General features: G+C 45.9%; 1 protein-coding gene across 1 annotated transcript; it reads right to left on the bottom strand.

Annotated features, from left to right (window-relative positions):
- Window positions 1-5,334: 5,334 nt before the first annotated feature.
- Window positions 5,335-6,405, bottom strand: LOC116967541 (zinc finger protein 135-like; the record flags this gene model as incomplete). The annotated part of the gene is made up of 1 exon (XM_033014172.1): window positions 5,335-6,405. A coding segment is annotated over one exon (1,071 nt), but the record flags the coding sequence as incomplete, so codon positions are not given.
- Window positions 6,406-24,680: the final 18,275 nt, after the last annotated feature.

Below are 24,680 nucleotides of genomic sequence, written 5' to 3' on the forward strand. Positions count from 1 at the left end.
TATTCCCGATGTTGGGGAAGTCCAGAACAAGAGGTCACAGTTTAAGGATAAGGGATAAATCTTTTAGGACCGAGATGAGGAAAACATTTTTCACACAGAGAGTGGTGAATCTGTGGAATTTTCTGCCCCAGAGGATAGTTCAGGCCACACAGTTCATTGGCTATATTTAAGAGGGAGTTAGATGTGGCCCTTGTGGCTAAAGGGATCAGGGGGTATGGAGAGAAGGCAGGTACAGGATACTGAGTTGGATGATCAGTCATGATCATATTGAATGGCGGTGCAGACTCGAAGGTCCGAATGCCCTCTACTCCTGCACCTATTATCTATGTTTCACCAGCACCCTGTGAAACGACACCTATCCATGTTCTCCACAGATGCTGCCTGACCCGCTGAGTTACTCCAGCACTGTGCCTTATTTTTGTCAACCAGCACCTGCAGTTCCTTGATTTTCATCCCAAATCTTCCCTGGTTTCAGGGCTTTTACTAAGTTTGGCATCTGTGCAATGGGGGCATTATGGGGAAAGGTAAAGGGTCACAGAGCAACAAAGAACCATTTTGCAGTAAAGAGCATAATTATATCTAATTTGTAGACAGCAACTCCTAAAATGTAGTGAATTCACATAACAGGTCGCTCCAATTTGTGGTCAACACTCCCACCGTGTGGATTAAGAAAGAACTGCAGATGCTGGTAAAATCAAAGGTGGACAAAAATGCTGGAGTAACTCAGCGGGTGAGGCAGCATCCATGGAGAGAAGGAATAGGTGAATTTTCAGATCGAGACCCTTCTTCAGACTGAAGTTGGGGTGGGGGGGGAGGTGCGGGATAGGGGAAGGAAGAGGCAGAGACAGTGGGCTGTGGGAGAGCTTGGAAAGAGTAAGCAGGGAGAAAACACTGAAATTGGAGAATTGGAAGATGTGGCCAATGTTGGGATCCTGCTGGAGGTGGCGAAATGTTGGAGGATTATCTGTTGTATGTGACGGTGGAAGGTGAGGACAATAGACAACAGGTGCAGGAGTAGAGGCCATTCGGCCCTTCGAACCAGCACCACCATTCATTCACAACTCTCTGTGAGAAAAAGTGTTTCCTCATATCTGTTCTAAATCGCTTACTCCTTATTCTTAAACTGTGGCCCCTGGTTCTGGACTCCCCCAACATCGGGAACATGTTTCCTGCCTCTAGTGTGTCCTCTCATCCTTCTAAACTCCAGAGAGTACAAGCCCAGCCCCTCCATTCTCTGAGCATATGACAGTCCCGACATCCCGGGAATTAACCTGGTGAACCTACGCTGGGCTCCCTCAATAGCAAGAATGTCCTTCCTCAAATTAAGGGACCAAAACTGCACACAATACTCCAGGTGTGGTCTCACTAGGGCCCTGTACAACTGCAGAAGGACCTCGTTGCTCCTTTATTCGATTCTTCTTGTTATAAAGGCCAACAGGCCATTCGTTTTCTTCACTGCCTGCAATGGGGGACATGGGGACTCTGTCCTTGGTACGAGTAACAATGTTAAGAGTTCTGGAGAAACTCAGCAGGTCAGGCACCATCTCTGGAGGAAAAGGATGGGTGATATTTTGTGTAACAACCCTTTTATTCCATCCCAAAATCTCTTGTTTTGCCAGAGATGCTGCCTGACCCACTGAGTTACTCCAGCATTGTGTCTATCTTTGGTATAAACCAGCTTCTACAAGTCTTTGTTTCTATATTTACATCAGCCAGATTCAATTTCAGTTGTGATAAGGTTAGGGTATCATCACTTTAGTAAACATAGAAAATAGGTGCAGGAGGAGGCCATTTGGCCCTTCGAGCCAGCACCACCATCCATTGCGATCATGGCTAATCATCCCCAATCAATAACCCATGCCTGCCTTCTCCACATATCCCTTGATTCCACTAGCCCCTAGAGCTCCATCTCTCTCCTAAATCCATCCAGTGATTTGGCCTCCGCAGCCGTCTGTGGCAGGGAATTACACAAATAAAATTCCAAAGTTACATCCTTTTATTCTGACACTGTGCCCTCTGGTGCGAGACTCTCCCACTAGTGGAAACATCAGTTTAGTTTGGAGATAGAGCACAGAAACAACACAATTCCAGTTGTACCAGAAAAATATCAACATTAAAAACCCTGGACACTTCAAATGACAACAATTGAAAGTAAAAGTCAGCACAATTAATCAAAGATGCAAACACAATTCAGTAGAAAGCGATAGTGTTCTCACCGACCTCATGCCCTGGAGATGTAGATCCACATCAGGCACAAGGGGAGACTCCCTGTCAGGGGACCACTGTTCCCATCCACAGCCCAGGACCACTGCTCCCATCCACAGCCCAGGACCACTGCTCCCATCCACAGCCCAGGACCACTGCTCCCATCCACAGCCCAGGACCACTGCTCCCATCCATCCACAGCCCAGGACCACTGCTCCCATCCACAGCCCAGGACCACTGCTCCCATCCACAGCCCATAACCCCTGACACCCACACTAATCAACAATCTATCTATCTCTGCCTTAAATATATCCACTGAGTAATATATGCAGTATTAATACTACACTGGAGAACAATCTCTGTAAACTGGAAGTTAATTTATCCAGGAAAATTGATGCTGCTCGAGAAGAATCAAGGGAAATGTATACTTCTCTGAAGCAGAAACTCAGTGACTTTGATCAGAGATCACGCTGGAATTTGAAAGACTAGAAAGTGATCATAAAAAGAAATTTGATATGTTGATTGAAGAGATGAAACACTCTGACATCGTGACAGAAGAGATTACAACTGGAATGAAGGAGATGGCTCGTGAAATAACGATTCTGAAAAAGGAACAAAGTGATAATTGGCAGCAATTGATTCACTTTTTCTTTATCGGTTTTTCACCCATGCTCACTAATCTATTGTGATCCAGTCTGAAGAAGGGTTTCGGCCCGAAACGTCGCCTATTTCCTTCGCTCCATAGATGCTGCTGCACCCGCTGAGTGTACCCTCACTAATCTATTCTTCACTTTTCATAACCTCTTTTTCTTCTCTCCTTTCTCACTTCTCTCTTTAAAAAAAAGGGAAGTTGTACAGAGACTGTAATATGTTAACATCGTTTTTGTACAAATGCATTGTACTCACTTCTAATTTAAAAAAAAAAAATATATATATATAAAGAAAAAGTGAAAGAGAAGGAATAAGTGAAGAAGGAACGCAGTAGGGAGATTATTCAATCGCCACAATTAGATTTTTTTTTAAATATTCTAAATCATCTTTCACCCATACCTTAAACTGTTAGTTTTCATGATATATAATAATAATAATAATAATAATAATAATGGATGGGATTTATATAGCGCCTTTCTAATACTCAAGGCGCATTACATCGCATTATTCATTCACTCCTCAGTCACACTCAGTGGTGGTAAGCTACTTCTGTAGCCACAGCTGCCCTGGGGCAGACTGACAGAAGCGTGGCTGCCAATCTGCGCCTACAGCCCCTCCGACCACCACCAATCACTCACACACATTCAAACACATTCACACACAGGCAAAGGTGGGTGAAGTGTCTTGCCCAAGGACACAACGACAGTATGCACTCCAAGCGGGATTCGAACTGGCTACCTTCCGGTTGCCAGCCGAACACTTAGCCCATTGTGCCATCTGTCGTCCCACTAATATATATATATCCACTGACATCTGTGCCTTCCTCCCTCGCAACATGGACCCATTACAATTCGCATACCGTCCGAACAGATCCACGGACGACGCGGTCTCCCAGGTTTTGCACACCGCTCTCTCTCATCTTGACAGCCAGAAGGGGGGCTACGTGAGGATGCTGTTCATAGACTACAGTTCAGCCTTCAACATGATAGTCCCCACCAGACTGGCCGAGAAGCTACTGGAATTAGGGCTCAACACCCCCCTGTGTGCCTGGGTCCTGGACTTTCTCACCGCCAGGCCCCAGGTAGTCAAGATGGAAGGGAATACATCGAAGTCCCTCACCCTGAGCACAGGATCCGCCCCAGGGTTGCGTCCTCAGCATCCTATGTACTCCCTGTACCCACATGACTGTGTGGCTAGGTTCAGCTCCAACGCGATAATCAAGTTTGCTGATGACACTGTGATGGTGGGCCTGATCTCAGGCAACGATGAGAAGGCCTACCGGGTGGATATGGCTGATCTGGCACTCTGGTGTCAGGCCAACAGCCTCCTCTTGAACATCAAAAAAACTAAGGAGCTGGTCGTGGACTTTAAGAGGGCACATCATCCGAGGACGTACACACCATTGAAGATAAATGGGGATACTGTGAATAGGGTGAGCTGTTTTAAATACCTGGGAGTCTACATCTCAGAGGATCTGACATGGACATCACACGCCGCAGCTTTCGTGAGTAAGGCAAGGCAGCGCCTTTACCACCTCAGGCAATTGAGGAAATTCAGTGTCTCTGAGGATCCTCCAGTGCTTCTACTCAGCGGCTGTGGAAAGCATCTTGTCTGGAAATATTACAATCTGGTTTGGGAATTGCCTTGCCCAGGACAAGAAGGCTCTGCAGAGAGTATTGCGTTCGGCCGAACGCACTATGGGAACTTCACTCGCCCCCATGCAGGAACTATACATCAGGAGGTGCAACCCCAGAGCCAATAAGATCATGGGAGATCCCTTCCACCCCTGCAACGGACTGTTCCAGCTGTTACGGTCAGGCAAACGCCTCCGTTGCCATGCTGTGAGAATGGAGAGGTTGAGAAGGAGTTTCTTCCGAGGCCATTAGGACTGTAAACTCCTATCTCACCAGGGACTAACTTTACTGTACCACTCTACTGCTTTTTTTTAAATTGCTGTTTTTTCCATTTTTCCTTCCGCCTACAATATGTAAAAGAATATGTGATTCTGTTCCATTCTGTTTGTAGTTTGTTTGGTTGTCTTTTTGCACAAAGTCCGCGAGCATTGCCACTTTTCATTTCACTGTACATCTCGTATGTGTATGTGACGAATAAGCGTGACTTGACACTCAGCGTACACATAAGGTCTCTCTCCGGTGTGTATCCGCTGGTGCTCCCGCAGCCCCCGTGCTCTCGTCACAGTGGGAGCAGCTGCTCACCGACGTGGGTCCGCTGGTGCTGCCGAAACCCCCGCGAGCTGTCAAACTCCTCACCGCAGTACGGGCAGTCATAGGGCTGGCCACTGGTGTGCATGCGCTGGTGAGACAGGGCGTGGGAGGCCATGGCAAAGCGCTCTTCACACACCGGGTTGGGGATGGGACGATCGCAGGCGTGAACCCGCTGGTGGGACAGCAGATAGGAGGACCGGGTGAAGCCCTTGCGGCACTGGGCGCAGGTGAAGGGACGGTCGCCGGTGTGGGTTCGCTGGTGCTCCAGCAGCTTGGAGGAGCGGATGAAGCCCTTGCCGCACTGGGCGCAGGTGTAGGGGCGCTCGCCAGTGTGGGTGCGCTGGTGCACCAGCAGGGTGCTGGAATGGGTGTAGCCCTTGCCGCTCTTGGCGCAGGTGAAGGGGCGCTCGACGGTGTGGGTGCGCTGGTGGGACAGCAGGTTGCTGGAGCAGGTGAAGCCCTTGCCGCACTGGCCGCAGGTGTAGGGGCGCTCGCCGGTGTGCGTGCGCTGGTGGGACAGCAGGTTGCTGGAATGGGTGAAGCCCTTGCCGCACTGGGCGCAGGTGTAGGGGCGCTCCCCGGTGTGCACGAGCCTGTGCCTCTTCAGCTCTGGCGACGATTTGAAGCCTATGCCACAGTCGGAGCAGGTGAAGGGCCGCTCACTGCTGTGCACCCGCCGGTGATGCCGTAGCCCCGACATCCAGGCAAAGCTCTTGCCGCAGTCGGAGCAGTCGAAGGGGCGTTCTCCCGAGTGCAAGTGGTTGTGCTGCTGTAGGCTGGCGTAGCTGGTGAAGCTCTTGCCGCATTCGGAGCAGGTGAAGGGCCTCTCACCAGAGTGCATGCGGTTGTGCTGTTGCAGGTTGTCGTAGCTGGCAAAGCTCTTGCCGCAGGTGGAGCAGATGAAGGGGCTTTCTCCCGTGTGCACGCGGTTGTGCTGTTGCAGGTTGTCGTAGCTGGCAAGGCTCTTGCCCCAGGTGGAGCAGGTGAAGGGCCTCTCACCAGAGTGCATGCGGTTGTGCTGTTGCAGGTTGTCGTAGCTGGCAAAGCTCTTGCCGCAGGTGGAGCAGCCATAGGGCTTCTCGCCCGTGTGTAACCACCGGTGTTTCGTCAGGTTTGGCGCTGTCTTGAAGCTCTTGCCGCAGTCAGAGCAGTTGAAGGGGCGTTCTCCAGTGTGCACCCGGTTGCGCTGCTGCAGGTTGGCGTAGCTGGTGAAGCTCTTGCCGCAGGTGGAGCAGTCGAAGGGGCGTTCTCCCGTGTGCATCCGCCGGTGGATCTCCAGCTCGCTCGGGTACCGCCAGGCCTTGCCACACACGTCGCACTCATAACGCTTCTCTTTGTTGTGCCCCGTCATGTGGTCCACCATCGAAGCTCAGCCCCTCGAAGCTCAGCCCGCACACCGAGCAGTTGGGGGGGGGGTGGCTCTCCGGCACCCTCGCCGCCCTCAATGGCCGCTCACGTCCCCGGTCTCTCTGTCCACAGCAACGGCTACAAAACCCTGCAGGCGGGAAACACAGAGGGTCAACAAGCTGGCAAACAGGACATTACTAGCACATATCGGGCGCGTTTATGGCGGAGGAAACTGTTAAATAATCCTGCGCGGCACAGCGGTACAGTTGCTGCCTCATCGCCAGAGACCCGGGTCTGATCCTGACTACGGGTGCTGTATGTGCGGAGTTTGCACGTTCTCCCCTTGACCTGCGTGGGTTTTCACTCCGGGTGCTCCGGTTTCCTCCAACATTTCAAAGACCTTCAGGGTTTGAGATTAATCGGCCTCCGCAAAATTGTTAAATTGACCCTAATGTGGTAGGATAGTGCTAGTGTACGGGGTGATCGCTGGTCGGCGAGGACTCCGCGGGCTGAAAGACCTGTTTCCGTGCTGCATCTCCAAACTAAATTAAAATAACTAAACCAAAGAAGGGTCTCGACCCTAATGTCACCCATTCAATCTCTCCACAGATGCTGCCTGACCCGCTGAATTACTCCAGCACTTTGTGTCTATCTTCTCCATAGATGCTGCCTGACCCGCTGAGTTACTCCAGCACTTTGCCATAGATTCATAGAGTGATACAGCTTTGGAATGAGGCCCTTCGGCCCAACTCGTACTTTCACTCCTAGATCCCTCGGTTCCACACATTGCCCCAGCGCCCCGCCATTCACAGTGAAGACCCTGCCCTGGTTTGACTTCCTAAATGGCAACACAGTCCCCACCCCCAAACAATGTGACCTCCTCCATACCCCTGCCGCCTCCTGCTACTTAACCCCCTTTTCTCCCTCCCCCCTCCTACCCACCCCCAAACAATGTGAACCCACTTTACCCCACCTGGCTCCCTACCCCTCTCTCTCCCCCCCCCCCCCAGTTCCCTGCCCCCATTCACCCCCTCGGCACCAAGCCCACTCTCCCTTGAATCCTCCCCCTCCCTTTGCTCCCTGTTTCCCCCCGCTACTCACTTCACCCCCATTCCACCTTCAGCCTCTCACCCCTCTCCTCCCTCCCTCCCTCCACTCTCCCTCTCTCTCTCTCTGTCTCTCTCTGACAGAAGCAATTCTGTTCCAGACGTTATTAATACATTTTAGGTATGTACTTTTGTAGCAAACTTAACTACCTAGGCATTTACTTTTAATTTCTATTGCACATGAGATTCATTTTTGTTATAATTTAGCCATTTAGCTCAGACCTGTGGCCTTAGTTTAATACATTTTGGAGTAATGCTTTTATAATTTTTACTTAATTCAACGGAATTTTAATTTTGTCATGGTCCTTTCTGTCATTTTGTTTTCTTTTAGCATAATGAATTATGGTTTTTATTTCAAGAATAAACATTAAAAGAAAAGCCACAATAGCACAGCTACAACCATTAGACTCAAAACTTTATGGACATGGGTTTAAAAGATGATTCACATGGTTCTTATGAAATGTCAACTTGTGTAATGTCATCACAGCAGATTTAGAATTATTTTACTGAGGGGTCAGGGTCGGATGTTTTTGGAACGACTCCACAGCCCAGTTTATTCCACTCCCCTGTGTGTATAACATTATTTACCCCAGTTTTACCCCCAGACCGGGTTTATTTTGCACCCCTGTGTGTTTATAACATTATTTACTGTATTATACTGTATTATGACATTATTTACTGTCACTGTATGTCATGTTGTTACTTGCGGGCGGAGCACCAAGGCAAATTCCTTGTATGTGAACAATTGGCCAAATCACTTACTTATTTACCCCAGTTTTACCCCAGACCGCGTTTATTCCACTCCCCTGTGTGTTTATAGGTCCCAGTCGGTGCGATCAAAGCAGTCCTGAAGTTGTAGGGTGGCATCCTAATTATATTGACCCCACACAAACACAGTGTTCTGTACTACACTGTACTGTAACTATATTTATATATATATTAACCACACAGAGTTCCCGCTCATTTACAACATTATTTATGTGGTCATTGACCCATATTGACCAGTTTCCACACACACACGTGTACTCTACTAGACTACACTATAACTATATATTTATATTTATTGACCACAGACAAAGACATTTCCCGCTCATTTACAACATTATTTACCTCACTAATTTCCCCACACTCACGTGTACTAGACTGTACTAGACTACACTACACTGTAACTGCACTATATTTATATATATTGACAATATTCACCACACACACGTGTACTACACTATACTATATTTACAATATTGACCACACAGACAGTTCCCGCTCATTTAAAACATTATTCACCTCACTAATTCCCCCACACACACAGTTTTCTGTACTATACTACACTATACTGTTACTGTATTTATATATTTATTGACCCCACACACACACATTGTTCTGTACTACACTGTACTGGACTGTAACTGTAACTGCACTATATTTATATATATTGACAATATTGACCACTGACAGTTCCCGCTCATTTACAACATTATTTACCTCACTAATTTCTCCATTCTGTACATTATATGGTGATATTGACCCATTTTGACCCCACACACACAGTGTTCTGTACTACACTACACTACATTTATACTAGACTAGACTGAACTATAAAGACATTTCCCGCTCATTTAAAACATTATTTACCTTAGCTCCGTCCGTCTAGTTTATTGACCATACTGTATTTATGTGGTCATTGACCCATATTGACCACACACACGTGTAACTGTAGATGATGTGGTCGTTGCTACATGTTGACCCCACACACACAGTGTAAGTATATTTATACTACGCTACACTATATATTTATATATATTGACCACACACACACATTGACAACATTATTGACCTCAGCTCGGTCCGTGTAGTTCCAGTCCAGTGTAGTACACGTGTTGTACAGAACACTGTGTGTGTGTGGTCTAGTCTACACTACACTATATTCACCAGTTTCACACACACACGTGTAACTACACTACACTGTACTATATTTACACTACACTATATATATATATATATATATTGACCACACACACACTATATTTACACTAAACTACATTTACAACATTATTTACCTCAGCTCCGACCGTCCGCAGCGACGTCACCAACCGCCGCTTCTTCTCCGCCGCCATTTTCATGCGGTCGATGGGGCGGGCGGAAGGGCGGCCATCTTGGTGAGGGGCCTAAATATGACGTTGACGGCGGCCATCTTGATGAGGGAATGTGAGGTGGTCAGCCGGCGGCCATCTTGATGAGGGAATGTGAGGTGGTCAGCTGGCGGCCATCTTGGTGAGGGCAGGTGAGGTCGTCAGCCGGCGGCCATCTTGGTGAGGGGTCTATTCCCTTCGCTCCACAGAAGCTGCTGCTCCACCCGCTGTTTCTCCAGCACCCTCTGTTACATATGCTACATATTCATTGTAGCAGTCCCAACCTCCTGCACTACTTTGTATCAGGCACACTCACCACACACACACACACTGTGATTAGGTATGTAAGCACTTCCAGGTATCACTACGCCACACAGACAAAGGAGCTGAATAAAGGAGTAAATTAAGGCAACTGAAACAACCTGAATTGTGTCGTTATTATCAGGATATCAAACCCGAAGACACAACATGGTGGCAGCGGTGACTTTCGAGTAAAAAAACCGCGCTATTGTGAATCGCTATTGTGAATTAGGAACAGCGGCTGCAGAGAAATTGATTTTTTTTGTGCACCCGCCTAACAACACAAGATGGCGGCCTCCACAGCAGCAATGAGCCTCCACCCTACGATGAACTGGGACGCCGATGATGTGGTGGAGGCGTTCAAGAAGTTCAAACAAAAGAGCCAGCTGGCATTCAAAAGCTTCCTGAAAGGAACTGCAGATGAAGAGAAGGTCAGTTATATTTTACTATGGCTCGGGGAGAAGGGTCTAGACATTTTTAACAGTTGGAGCTTAACAGAGCCCGACTGCAATAATCCGGGAATAGTCCTTGAAAGGTTTGCGAACCATATGGAGCCCAAATCAAACCACAGAATCCATCGGTATGAGTTCCAAGGGCTAAGACAAGACCCACAAGAAACAACCGACACTTTCCTGTCGAGACTAAGGAACGTGGCCAAGAAATGCAGATTTGGTGATGAAGATGACAGAATTGTCGACCAGCTAATATGGGGGTGCGCCCACCAAGAGGTCCAAAAGTCCCTAATAGGGAAAGACACCCTCAACCTAAAAGACGCCATAGATGCTGCCAGAGCTTTCGAAGCCACAAGGAAACAAATGTCCTCCCTCTGCCTTCAAGTTGGCTCATCTCAGAGCAGCACCAGAGTGAATATAGACGCTCTCTCAAAACGTGACCCTGGCTCCACCTTAAAGGCTCCAAAGCAGACATTTTCTAGGCATGCAAACAAACAAGCAAGCCAAAGAAGCTGCTGGAACTGCGGTACAGAGCATGCATTTGATGATCGCAGGGAGTGCCCAGCATACGGGACTACCTGCAACTCCTGTGGGAGGCCTAACCACTGGAAAAAAAGGTGTAGGTCAACAAAATCATACAGCACCAAGCCAAAGCAGCAATGGTCAAAGAACGATAGAAATACGAGAAGGAAACAAATACACGCACACGTCCAACAGGAAGAGGAGATAACCTCAGATACCTCTGAGGAAGAATTCCTTTCCGTTGGGACCATTGACGTCCACGAAATGGGAAACAACAAACCACATAGCAACAGAGATGAAGCATATACTATAATACAACTACAGAAAAAAGTGGGAAAGAAAAGAACAACGATTAATCTAAGGCTCAAAATTGATACTGGAGCCCAGAGCAATATCTTACCAGTCAATCTTTACGGAAAGATATTCCCTGAACACATGACAAAAGATGGCAGCGTCAGGAAAGGAATCCTTAGAAGTAGCGATGTAGTCCTAGCTGCATACGGAGGTTCCATAATCCCACAGCTAGGCAAAACAATCATAGCAGGAACATACAAAGGGAAAGAAGTGAAATGCCCCTTCTACATCACTAAATCGAAAGGACCTGCTATTCTCGGCCTGGACACGTGCCAAAGACTGAAGATTGTGTCAATCAACCATGAAATCAAGACAAACTCCTGCAGAATTGACAGAAACATACCCATCAAAAACCGGCCGCCCATCAGGAACAAAGAAGAATTGATGGACATGTACCCAGAGTGTTTTGACGATACCGTTGGTTGTTTTGAGGAATACGAATACCATATCACAGTAGACCCCAGTGTGAAGCCAGTGATCCACCCACCCCGCCGTGTTCCCCTTGAACTGAAAGAGAGGCTAAGGGAACAACTAAACGAAATGGAAGAAAAGGGCATCATCACAGCAATAACTAAACCAACTGATTGGGTAAATTCAATTGTTATCAAAGAAAAGCCAAACGGAAAACTAAGGATATGCCTTGATCCCAGGGATCTGAACAATGCATTGAAGCGCGACCATTATCCAACTCCAACCCTTGAAGAGATCACACCAGCACTGGCTGGTTCCAAGGTGTTCAGCAAGCTGGATGCTAGCAATGGATATTGGAACATCAAAATAGACCGGAAGTCATCAATGCTCACCACTTTCAACACGCCATTTGGCAGATTCAGATTCAACAGGCTCCCATTCGGGCTGAAGGTGAGTCAAGATGTCTTCCAGCGGAAAATAGATGAAACATACAAAGGCTGTAAAGGGGCAATCGGGATAGCAGATGATATCCAAGTATACGGCAGAGATGAAAACACGCATGATTACAACCTCCATGAGGCTATGGAAAAAACTCGAAGAGCCGGCATAAAGCTCAATGCAGACAAATGCATAATCAAAGAAAGGGAGTGCAAATTCTTTGGACTGATTTACTCTGCAGAAGGAGTGAAACCGGACCCTACAAAAGTGGATGCTATCAACCACATGGAGGAACCCAAAGACAAGAAACAGCTAAGAAGTTTCCTAGGGCTCATACAATACATGGGAGTCTTCATACCTAAGCTTGCTAATCACACAGCAAATCTCCGTGAATTGATGAAAGACGACGCTGAATTTGATTGGTGTGCTTCACATAGCCAAGATTTTGGGAAATTAAAACAACTCATCAGCAAAGAAACGATCCTGCAGTACTATGACAGACAGAAACCTGTAACACTCCAAGTTGATGCCTCCATGAGAGGAGTTGGAGCAGTACTGATACAAAATGGCCGACCTATTGCGTATGCATCCAAAGCACTCACTCCTACAGAATCAAGGTACGCAAACATAGAGAGAGAACTCTTAGCAGTAGTCTATGGCTGCGAGAAATTTCACACTTACCTATATGGAAGGTATTTCGACATCGAAACAGACCACCGCCCTCTAGAACAAATCGGAAAAAAAAAAACCTCACCAAAGCACCAGCCAGACTACAGAGACTATTACTGAGGCTACAGAGCTACGACTACAACATCAGATACAAGCCAGGAAAAGACCTGCTGCTAGCTGACGCCCTATCCAGACTATCAACACATGACAAACAAGAGATGGAAGGGCTGAGCATAAAGATCCACCACATTGTGAGTGTGACAAGCGTGAAGCTAGAACAGATCAAAGAGGAAACAGCCAGAGATGAAGAACTCCAGCTCCTCACCCAAATGGTAATACAGGGGTGGCCAGAAAAGAGACAACAAGTTCAGCCTATTCTCCGCGAATACTGGACCATCCGTGATGATATTTCGGTAGAGAATGGAGTCCTGATGGCCGGATCACGAATCATCATACCCAAGTCCATGAAAAAAGAAATCCTCGAAAAGATCCACCAGGGACACTTAGGAATGGAAAAGTGCAGACTCCGTGCTAAATCCGCTGTGTACTGGATAGGCATGTACAAGGACATAGAAAAGCTGGTATCTACATGCCACATATGCCAAAAATACAGGAATTCACAACAGAAGGAGGAAATGACACCCAGTGATATCCCAAGCCGGCCATGGCAAACCATCGGAGCAGACCTGTTCACAGAGAACCAGCAATGGTATTTGATTATGGCCTGCTACTACTCCAAATTCCCATTTGTGAGAAACATAAAGGACTTGAAAGCTAAAACAATTGTGTCAATTGTTAGAGGGTTGTTTGCAGAGCAAGGAATACCTGAGCAGATCGTATGTGACAATGGAACCCAATTCACATCTCGGGAATTCAGAGAGCTGGCCACCGAATACGGGTTCAAAATCACAATATCTTCACCACATTACCCAAAGGGCCATGGGTTTATTGAAAGGCAAGTACAGACAGCCAAGAAAACACTAATAAAATGCCGAGAGGCAAAGGAGGATCCAAACCTGGCACTTTTATCCTTACGGGCAACTCCACTAAAGGCTGACATGAAGTCTCCTGCAGAAATGCTAAATGGCAGGAAATACAAAACCACCCTGCCAAGCAAAATCCAACCCCCTATCGACCAAGAAGAAACAAGGGCAAAATTGGCAGCTGCCCAGGAGGAGGGGCTGAAACAATACAACAAAAATGCACAGTACTTGCCTGAACTATTTCAAGGCCAAAACGTACATGCTCAGGATCCAACAACAAAGAAATGGACCCCAGCACAAATCACCAGCAGGGCTGGAACCCCAAAATCATATATCATAGAGACAGAACCGGGCAGGCAGTTGAGACGAAACAGAATTCACATCCGCCCGACTCCTGAAATGTCAACACCTGCAACTTCAAAGACAACACCAGCAACTCCTAGGACACCACCCACAGCAGCAGCAACACCTGCCATTGATGACAACACATTCTCACAAACTGCTACCAGTGAGTCATATAGTCAACCAGCACCAACCAATGGCCAGGAAACAACTCAACAAGTTACCAATACATCGAGTGCAACACTGCAGGCAACAACCAGATCTACTAGATCCAGGAGCAACATCTTACCCCCAGCGCGTTATCGCTAGCACTGGAAGGGACAAGTCACGCCAAGACATGACTCTTGACTGGCTACGCACTACCTGAAAGAAAACAAGCTGCCATTATATATTTTGTTGTGTAGTATAGTAGAAAGCAGAATGCCATGAATGTGGGCAGAATAATCCCACGGTATCTGCTACAGGATTGCCACCCTCGCTCTGGCAATCCTCTAGTGTCACTAATTTTTGTTCCTTTCTTTTGAGAAGGGGGGATGTTACATATGCTACATATTCATTGTAGCAGTCCCAACCTCCTGCACTACTTTGTATCAGGCACACTCACCACACACACACACACTGTGATTAGGTATGTAAGCACTTTCAGTATCACTACGCCACACAGACAAAGGAGCTGAATAAAGGAGTAAATTAAGGCGACTGAAACAACCTGAATTGTGTCGTTATTATCAGGATATCAAACCCGAAGACACAACACCCTCTATATATGACGTTGACGGCGGCCATCTTGGTGAGGGCAGGTGAGGTGGTCAGCCGGCGGCCATCTTGGTGAGGGCAGGTGAGGTCGGTGCGCGGTTGACGGTTGACCCCACCTGGCTCCCTACCCCTTTCCTGGGGTCACTTGACCTCCCCCCCCCCCAGTTCCCTGCCCCCCATTCATCCCCCTCGGCACCAAACCCACTCCCCCTTGAATCCTCCCCCTCCCTTTGCTCCCTGTTTCCCCCCCCCGCTACACTTCACCCCCATTCCACCTTCACCCCCATTCTACCTTCACCCTCTCCCTCCCTCTGTCTCTCTCTGTCTCTCTCTGACAGAAGCAATTCTGTTCCAGACGTTATTAATACATTTTAGGGATGTACTTTAATACATTTTGGAGTAATGCTTTTATAATTTTTACTTAATTCAATGGAATTTTAATTTTGTCCTGGTCCTTTCTGTCATTTTGTTTTCTTTTAGCATAATGAATTATGGTTTTTATTTCAAGAATAAACATTAAAAGAAAAGCTACAATAGCACAGCTACAACCGTTAGACTCAAAACTTTATGGACATGGGTTTAAAAGGCAGCCCGATGATTCATGTGGTTCTTATGAAATGTCAACTTGTGTAATGTCATCCCAGCAGATTTAGAATTATTTTACTGAGGGGTCGGGGTCGGATGTTTTTGGAACGACTCCACAGCCCAGTTTATTCCACTCCCCTGTGTGTTTATAACATTATTTACCCCAGTTTTACCCACAGACCGGGTTTATTTTGCTCCCCTGTGTGTTTATAACATTATTTACTGTATTATACTGTATTATAACATTATTTACTGTCACTGTATGTCATGTTGTTACTTGTGGGTGGAGCACCAAGGCAAATTCCTTGTATGTGAATAATTGGCCAAATCACTTACTTATTTACCCCAGACCAGGAGTATTTTGATCCCCTGTGTGTTTATAACATTATTCACCCCAGTTTTACCCCAGACCACGTTTATTCCACTCCCCTGTGTGTTTATAACATTATTTACCCCAGTTTTACCCCAGACCGGGTTTATTCCCTCGATGTGTTGTTTATTTGGTGATTTATCAATTATTTACAGAGAGGGGGAGGGGGTTGGGAGCCAGAGAGAGGGAGATGTTTATAACGTGTTTTATCTCAGGACGCTGCTCCAGACGGTGAGTTTATATTATTGACCCCAGTTTTACCAGTTTTATTCCCCCAGACTTGTAGTTTATGTGGAGATTGACTTCAGCTCTCTCTCTCCCCCAGATTTACCGGGTTTATTTATTTCGCTGATTCCGCTGCTGATTCATTTATTTATTTATTTATAACCTCAGTTATTGACCCGAGTGAATAAGAAAGAGGGTGGAAGCTGGTTTATTTATAACCAGTTCCCCCCCCCCCCCACACACACACACGTGGTGTGATGATGTGGTGATTGGCCTCATTCACTTGTCCACCATATTGACCACACACACACACACACACACACACACACACACACACACACACACACACACACACACACACACACACACACACACACACACACACACACACACACACACACACACACACACACACACACGTGTACTGTACTGTAGATTATGTGCTGATATTAACAATATTGACCACAGACAGTTCCCGCTCATTTAAAACATTATTCACCTCACTAATTCCCCCACACACACAGTTTTCTGTACTGGACTACACTACACTGTACTATAACTGTATTTATGTGGTGATATTGACAATATTGACCCCACAGACTATACTGTACACTACACTGTACTGTACTAATATATATATTAACAATATTGACCACACACACATGTGTACTGCACTGTAACTATTTATATTTATTGACCAGACAGTTCCTGCTCATTTAAAACATTATTCACCTCACTAATTTCCACACACACACACAGTTTTATGTACTATACTACACTATACTGTAACTGTAACTGTATTTATATATTTATTGACCCCACCCACATTGTTCTGTACTACACTGTACTGGACTGTAACTGTAACTGCACTATATTTATATATATTGACAATATTCACCAGACAGTTCCCGCTCATTTACAACATTATTTACCTCACTAATTTTCCCACAATATTGACCACACACACACCGTATACTGTACTACAGTACACTACACTGTAACTGTACTATATATTTATATTTATTGACCACAGACACACACAGATCCCGCTCATTTACAACATTATTTACCTCAGCTCCGTCCGTCTAGTTTATTGACTATACTGTATTTATGTGGTCATTGACCCATATTGACCACACACACGTGTACTACACTACACTATATTAACAATATTGACCCCACACAAACACAGTGTTCTGTACTACATGTGTACTACACTGTACTGTAACTATATTTATATATATTAACCACACACAGAGTTCCCACTCATTTACAACATTATCTATGTGGTCATTGACCCATGTTGACCAGTTTACACAGACACACACACACACACACACACGTGTACTGTACTGTATATATGTGGTATTTATTGACCACACACACATGTACTACACTGAACTACACTACACTACACTATAACTATATATTGACCACACACACCGTGTACTACACTACACTACATTGAACTACACAACACTACACTGTACTATAACTATATTTAGACTAGACTGAACTACACAGACATTTCCCGCTCATTTACAACATTATTTATGTGGTCATTGACCCATATTGACCAGTTTCCACACACACACACACACACACACATGTACTGTACTGTACTATAAATATATTTATTGACCACACACACACAGTGTTCTGTACTGTACTACACGTGTACTACACTACACTACACTATAACTATATTTATACTAGACTACACTACACTGCACTATAACCATATTTATACTAGACTACACACACACACACACACACACACACACAGTGTACTGTACTACACGTGAACTAATACTGTAACTACACTGAACTGCACTGTAACTATAACTATATATTTATACTAGACTAGACTAAACTACAAAGACATTTCCTGCTCATTTACAACATTATTTACCTCAGCTCCGTCCGTCTAGTTTATTGACTATACTGTATTTATGTGGTCATTGACCCATATTGACCACACACACGTGTACTACACTACACTATATTAACAATATAATAATAATAATAATAATATCTTTTATTGTCATTGCACATCAGTGCAACGAGATTTAATATGCAGCTCCAACCGATGTACAAGAAAAGTAAAGTAAATAAATAAGCTGTGTGACGTGACCATCCAAGGGAGACTGTCCAGGGGGGTGGGTGGGGGGCACTCAGCAGGGCCGGTTCAGAGCCGCTATAGCTCTTGGAATAAAGCTGTTTCTGAGTCTGTAGGTACGGGCGTAGAAGGCCTTGTAACGTCTGCCGGAGGGAAGTAGTTCAAACAGTCCGTTACAAGGGTGTGATGTGTCCTTATGGATGCTGACGGCCTTCCTGAAACACCGTGTGTGGTAGATGCCCTCCAAGGCTGGTAGCTGTGTCCCAATGATCCTCTGCGCTCTGTGGACGACGCGCTGAAGAGCTCTCCTCTCCGCCTCCCTGCAGCTGAGATACCACACAGAGATGCCATACGTTAATATGCTCTCTGTGGTGCAGCCGTAGAACGTTGTCAGCAGCTGTTGGGGCAGACCAGTCTTTTTTAATGTCCTCAGGAAGAACAGTCGTTGCTGTGCCTTCTTGACCAGCGCGGCGGTGTTGGTGGACCATGTAAGGTCCTCTGAAATGTGAGTGCCCAGAAACTTAAAGCTGGACACTCTCTCCACACTTTCCCTGTAAATGGAGATTGGGGCATATTCTCCATTATGGGACCTCCTGAAGTCAATAATCAGCTTCTTGATCTTGGAGGTGTTTAGTGACAAGATGTTATGAGCGCACCAGCCCGCCAGGTTCTGCACCTCCGCTCTGTATTTAGTTTCATCACCGTTGGTGATCAGCCCAATCACTGTTGTGTCGTCTGCAAACTTCACGATGGTGTTGGTGTCGAATGCAGGGACACAGTCGTGAGTGAAGAGGGAGTAGAGCATGGGGCTTAGTACACAGCCCTGTGGTGTGCCGGTGCTCAGGGTGATAGCGGAGGACAGGTGCGGGCCCAGTCTCACTGCCTGCGGTCGCTCCGTCAGAAAGTTCAGGATCCAATCGCATATCGGCGAGCTGAGGCCTAGCTGGTGGAGTTTGGTGGTGAGCTTGGTGGGGATGACCGTATTGAATGCACAGCTATAGTCAATGAAGAGCATCCTCACATACGTGCCCTGTCTGTCCAGGTGAGTCAGGACAGTGTGAAGAGCCAGAGAGATGGCATCCTCTGTTGATCTATTTGCCCTGTATGCAAATTGATGAGAGTCCAGTGAGGCAGGGATGCTGGATTTGATATGGGAGAGGACCAGCCTTTCGAAGCACTTCATTGGGATTGGAGTTTGGGCAACCGGGCGGTAGTCGTTCAGGTTGGTGACTTTGGACTTTTTCGGCACCGGCACTATGGTGGCTGTTTTCAGGCACTTGGGGACCATTGCCAGAGATAGAGATAGATTGAAGATTCTCGTGAATACCTCCGCCGGCTGTACAGCACAGTCCTTTAGTACCCTTCCGGGCCTGCAGCCTTGCGTGGATTGATCCTACGCAGAGCGCACTGTACCTCCTGAGTGCTCAGTGTTAAGGCCTGTCCCTCCGCCATGGCCGGGGTTATTCCACTCCTGGTGGTGTTGCCAGTTTCGAACCGGGCAAAGAAGGTGTTTAGTTCGTTGGTCAGTGTGATATCACCGTGGGAGCAGGCGGGGCTGCTCTTGTAGTCAGTGATGTCCCTGACACCCTGCCACATGCCTCTGGTGTCCGCGGTATTGAAGTGGTCTTCTACCCTTTGCCTGTGGATGTCTTTGGCCTTTTTTATGCCTCTGTTCAGGTTCGACCTGGCCGCACTGTAGGCAGAAGTGTCCCTGGATTTAAAGGCATTGTTGCGTGCCCTTAGCAGATCCTGAACCTCCTTGTTCATCCAGGGTTTCCGGTTTAGGAACATCTTTATTTGCTTGTCGACTGTGACAGTCTCCACACAGCAGTTGATGTAGGAGAGCACAGTGGATGTGTACTCCTCCAAGTCTACCTATGTACCACTGGTAGCCTGTTGTGCAAACAGGTCCCAGTCGGTGCGATCAAAGCAGTCCTGAAGTTGTAGGGTGGCATCCTAATGATATGGACCCCACACAAACACAGTGTTCTGTACTACATGTGCACTACACTGTACTGTAACTATATTTATATATATTAACCACACACAGAGTTTCCACTCATTTCCAACATTATTTATCTGGTCATTGACCCATATTGACCAGTTTCCACACACACACACGTGTACTGTACTAGACTACACTATAACTATACATTTATATTTATTGACAACAGACAAAGACATTTCCCGCTGATTTACAACATTATTTACCTCACTAATTTCCCCACACTCACGTGTACTAGACTGTACTAGACTACACTACACTGTAACTGCACTATATTTATATATATTGACAATATTCACCACACACACGTGTACTACACTATACTATATTTGCAATATTGACCACACAGACAGTTCCCGCTCATTTAAAACATTATTCACCTCACTAATTACCCCACACACACAGTTTTCTGTACTATACTACACTATACTGTTACTGTATTTATATATTTATTGACCCCACACACACACATTGTTCTGTACTACTCTGTACTGGACTGTAACTGTAACTGCACTATATTTATATATATATTGACAATATTGACCACTGACAGTTCCCGCTCATTTACAACATTATTTACCTCACTAATTTCTCCATTCTGTACATTATATGGTGATATTGACCCATTTTGACCCCACACACACACAGTGTTCTGTACTACACTACACTACATTTATACTAGACTAGACTAAACTATAAAGACATTTCCCGCTCATTTAAAACATTATTTACCTTAGCTCCGTCCGTCTAGTTTATTGACCATACTGTATTTATGTGGTCATTGACCCATATTGACCACACACACATGTAACTGTAGATGATGTGGTCGTTGCTACATCTTGACCCATTTTGACTCCACACACACAGTGTAAGTATATTTATACTACGCTACACTATATATTTATATATATTGACCACACACACACATTTACAACATTATTTACCTCAGCTCCGTCCGTCTAGTTACAGTACAGTGTAGTACACGTGTTGTACAGAACACTGTGTGTGTGTGGTCTAGTCTACACTACACTATATTGACCGGAGGTTTTTTTTCAGTCTCCCTACCTGCTTCCACTACCTGCAACCTCCGGCAACCACCTGCAACCTCCGGGAACCGCACGGAAACCTTGGGTGAGGCGCAAAGTCTCCAGAGCTTTCCGTTCAGGTTTCTTAAGTGGGACAGGGGCATAATACTTGCGCTCGGTCGGGCAAGGCATGTGCTAAGCTTTGTATCTTTTAGTCACCGGACTCCTCCATTGCCATTTCCGCATGCAACATGTAGGAACAGCCGCTTTCTCCCAACTCTCCCATCTGTGCTCTCATTTAATATTTATATCTTGTTCCCCCACCTCCCGCTATTAATCTCCCCCCCCCCCCCCCCCCCGGGCTCACAACGCAAATCTTCAAACCTACCTCACAACTACTGTTCTTATTTCTTGCCTTTGCGATTTACGAAGGGGAAATCATGCTTGACTAATCTGAAATTTTTTGAGGATGTAACTAAGAAAACGGACAAGGGAGAGCCAGTGGATGTAGTGTACCTGAACTTTCAGAAAGCATTTGGTAAGGTCCCACATAGATTAGTGGGCAAAATTAGGACACATGGTATTGGGGTTAGAGTGCTGACATGGATAGAGAAGTGGTTGGCAGACAGGAAACATAGACAATAGACAATAGGTGCAGGAGTAGAGGCCATTCGGCCCTTCGAGCCAACACCACCATTCAATCTGATCATGGCTGATCATCCCCAATCAGTACTCCGTTCCTGCCTTTTCCCCATATCCCCTGACTCTGCTATTTTTAAGAGCCCTATCTAGCTCTCTCTTGAAAGCATCCAGAGAGTAGGGATTAACGGGTCCTTTTCAGAATGGCAGGCAGTGACTATTGGGGTACCGCAAGGCTCGGTGCTGGGACCGCAGCTATTTACAATATACATCAATGTTTTGGATGAAGGGATTCAAAGTGACATTAGCAAATTTGCAGATAACACAAAGCTGGTTGGCAGTGACGAGGATGCTATGAGAATGCAGGGTGTCTTGGACAGGTTGCGTGAGTGGGCAGATGCATGGCAGATGCAGTTTAATGTGGATAAATGTGAGGTTATCCACTTTGGTGGCAAAAACAGGAAGGCAGATTATTATCTAAATGGTGTCAAGATGGGAAAAGGGGAAGTACAACGGGATCTGTGGGTCCTTGTTCATCAGTCAATGAAAGTAAGCATGCAGGTACAGCAGGCAGTGAAGAAAGCGAATGGCATGTTGGCCTGCGAAACAAGATGAGTTGAGTATAGGAGCAAAGAGGTCCTATACTTTGGCTATATTTAAGAGGGAGTTAGATGTGGCCCTTGTGGCTAAAGGGATCAGGGGGTATGGGGAGAAGGGAGGGATGGGATACTGAGTTGGATGATCAGCCATGATCATATTGAATGACGGTGCAGGCTCGAAGGGTCGAATGGCCTCTACCCCTGCACCTATTTTCTATGTTTCTACGTTTCTATGATGTTGGTGGTGGGTAACTTCATGACGGCAGTGCCAATGAATGTCACATGTTTGTGATTTGACTCTAGGGTACGAGTTGGTCATTAAGGAGTGAAACCTGTGCCTAGATACTGTTGTGCTCTGGATTCATTACTGAGGACACACAGGTTGTTCCAGACCACATTTCCCACACGCTACTACTGGTGGGTCTGTGGTACGAGCACCCGGAGGACACCACAGGGCCAGAGATGGAGGAGACTGGAGTTGGTGGAATGTGGAACAAAAATCAAGAATAAATTCACATGTCAAACAGCATATGTGGAGACAAAGGGTTACATGTTACATTTCCAGGCGGTCTTCTGTCTAAGGATTGGGGGAAGAGTAGATGTGGCCAGTGTACAGCTGTGGGGGAAGGAGGAAATGGGACAGGTTAACCTGATGGATTGGGGAAGATGGGCGGTTTCAACTTGGTGGAGGTGAGTATGGGGGGGGGGGAATAAAAGATGCATTGTATTTACCAATGTCAGTTATCCACCCCACTTCCTTCTTCTCCCACCTACACTCTCTTGTTCAACCTGTTATCTCCTCATATTTGTTACCTTTCCCATCCCATCTGCCGGCTTGGCAGCAAGTGTCCGCCCCCTCCCTCTGGTTACACTTGACAACATTCAGCCTCTGTCCCACCATGTTTATTCATCAATCTTCACCCTCCCCACTTCCCCTCTGTGGTTTACTGGCAATGATTCATCATTCCACCAAGTCAGCATTGCACCTTTTGCTTCCACGGATGTTACTAGCTCGCTCAATTCCTTGGGAAGAGCTTTTGTTCTTTACATCATTAACTGTGCCAGAGCTAAGTTGCCTATTTTGGTTTGTCCTAAATTATTTTGAGCGACTATTTAAATAAATATATAACTTGATAGACTTTGGCCATTGAATTTATTGTTATGACTAATGTGGCCAAATGAGAATTTGATGCAGAAAAGTAATCTCCTCCAACAGCTGTGTTTTGGCATTGTATCTGTTTAAAATGATACTGCACAGCATTGACATCTATAAAGTTGGAACTAACACTTGGTTCATCGAATTACTGAAATACCTGGTGGAGTAAAAGCTAATTTCAGAATTTTATTTCACAGTTACAAAATGGTTGAATGTTCAGGGTAATTATTCATAGTGAAACTGGAACAATCTGATGCTGAGCTAGTCATTACCGTTCTCAGTTATATCTGGTGAACCACAGCCTCTGTTGCCGGAGCAACAACCTTTCTGACCTGTACGGAGTGTTGCACATTTTTATCGATCCTCAGCTGAGAATGAGCAGATGCAGCAGAATGATAGTACGATGAAATGTTACTTTGTGGATTTGGTGCACGGAATCAAATTTGTACCACATTTGAATAAAACAACATGAACTAACGAGTTGGGACGGTCGGGTACGTGAGTGGATGTACGTTATTTGCACACATCCATTGACCACTGTAAGATGACGTGTGAATTTTGCAACCAGTAATTTATTTTGGGGCGGGACATGACATTTTTTTTTTAACTTGCTGCAGATAATCATAAAAGAGAAAGAGAAAATGCTAAAATTACTACAACACACATCTAGTTGGGCAGCATCTGAGACAGTTCCAATTCTAACAATGGATCTTCCACCATTGCACTTTCCACTGTTCTCAGTATTTTCTATTTTGTTATCAATAAATTTAATATGCCGTTAATATATCTCTGTATTTCATTTACATAGAAATAAGTGCAGGAGGAGGCCCTCGAGTCCTGACAACTTGCTCTTACATGCTCTTAAGTCTTCTCCGCACCCTTTCCAGTTTGGTAACATCTCTCCTATAACAGGGTACGATTCACTAAATGTGACTTGGCCAAAGTCTTGTACACCAGTTACATAACGTCCCGACTTCTACACTCAATATTGTGAATGATGAGGCCTGTCATTCACTGGGGTCCTGTCCTGCTTTGTCTTACCAGAATGCAACACCTTGAGCTTGTCT

Source organism: Amblyraja radiata, chromosome 40, assembly GCF_010909765.2.
Source record: "Amblyraja radiata isolate CabotCenter1 chromosome 40, sAmbRad1.1.pri, whole genome shotgun sequence".
Lineage (NCBI taxonomy): Eukaryota > Metazoa > Chordata > Chondrichthyes > Rajiformes > Rajidae > Amblyraja > Amblyraja radiata.